The following is a 942-nucleotide window of genomic DNA, read 5'->3' as shown; positions in this document are numbered from 1 at the left end:
AGACTTTGGCTAACTCTTCTTCCTATCGTTTGACAGACCGTTCCACAGGGTCATTCTCTATATACCATGCTCGAACTCATGCACAAGCGCACCTTGGCGACGCCTACGGCAGGTAGATAAGAGTGGATATTAGTCGAACCTATTGCTCTCTCGTTTAGAGTTGGTTGCAGAAAAAATATTGATACTAAGCGTAGAAGCTTCTGTATGTATGTATGCATCTCTATGTGTCTTTCTGATTTGTAAATATGTATACGTATCCGTATGTATATCTACACTCATTTATGTATCCAACCGTTTTTATGTTTCTCGATGTGTCTCTATGTATCTCTATATGTAAATTCTTCATACAACCACACTGACATAACGTGTATATGTGTATTTGTAAGTGTAGTACATTTTGTGTGTAAGTGTGTTTATTTATGAATTTGTTGGTGTGAATCTACACCCTTCCTGCCTTCAGTAACTGATGCAAATCTTTCATATGCCCACATGCCCCTGGACAGGAGATTTATCACGACAACCCATCACAAGCAACACTAACAGCTCTGAGGAGTCACAATTCCACAGTCGACGCTCACAGCTAAGTGAATGGGTGAGAACATGCACAGCCCCGAGCGCAAAGCCTCATCCGCCTGACGACTCTGGTCTAAAAATAGCCACCAATGAGAACGACACGTTCGAGGAATATGTGCGGGGGCTGGCTGTGATGGGGAGGCTGGACTGGACCCGGCGAATACTACGAACAGCACGCACCTCTATTCTGGTAGGTGTAATATATTAGGGGTTTTTAGTTTCAAGCTTACCAGGAAGCTAGCGTGTGGTATGTTTATAAGCAACTGGATTGTGCTCATCAGTATGTAGGTGTGAAGAAAGCTCACAGAAACACTCATAACTCATATCCCCTTATACGTGCATGTATATATATATATATATATATGTGTG

At 42.3% G+C, this 942-nt stretch overlaps 1 protein-coding gene across 1 annotated transcript; it reads left to right on the top strand.

Annotated features, from left to right (window-relative positions):
- Positions 1-503: 503 nt before the first annotated feature.
- On the top strand, positions 504-781 carry SARC_17283 (hypothetical protein; the record flags this gene model as incomplete). The annotated part of the gene is made up of 1 exon (XM_014288620.1): positions 504-781. A coding segment is annotated over one exon (278 nt), but the record flags the coding sequence as incomplete, so codon positions are not given.
- Between the last annotated feature and the right edge of the window lie 161 nt (positions 782-942).

This window comes from Sphaeroforma arctica (genome assembly GCF_001186125.1).
Source record: "Sphaeroforma arctica JP610 unplaced genomic scaffold supercont1.10258, whole genome shotgun sequence".
In the NCBI taxonomy this organism is placed as follows: Eukaryota; class Ichthyosporea; order Ichthyophonida; genus Sphaeroforma; species Sphaeroforma arctica.
Note: the sequence above shows the minus strand (reverse complement) of the source record. Positions and strands in the feature narration are given on the sequence as shown.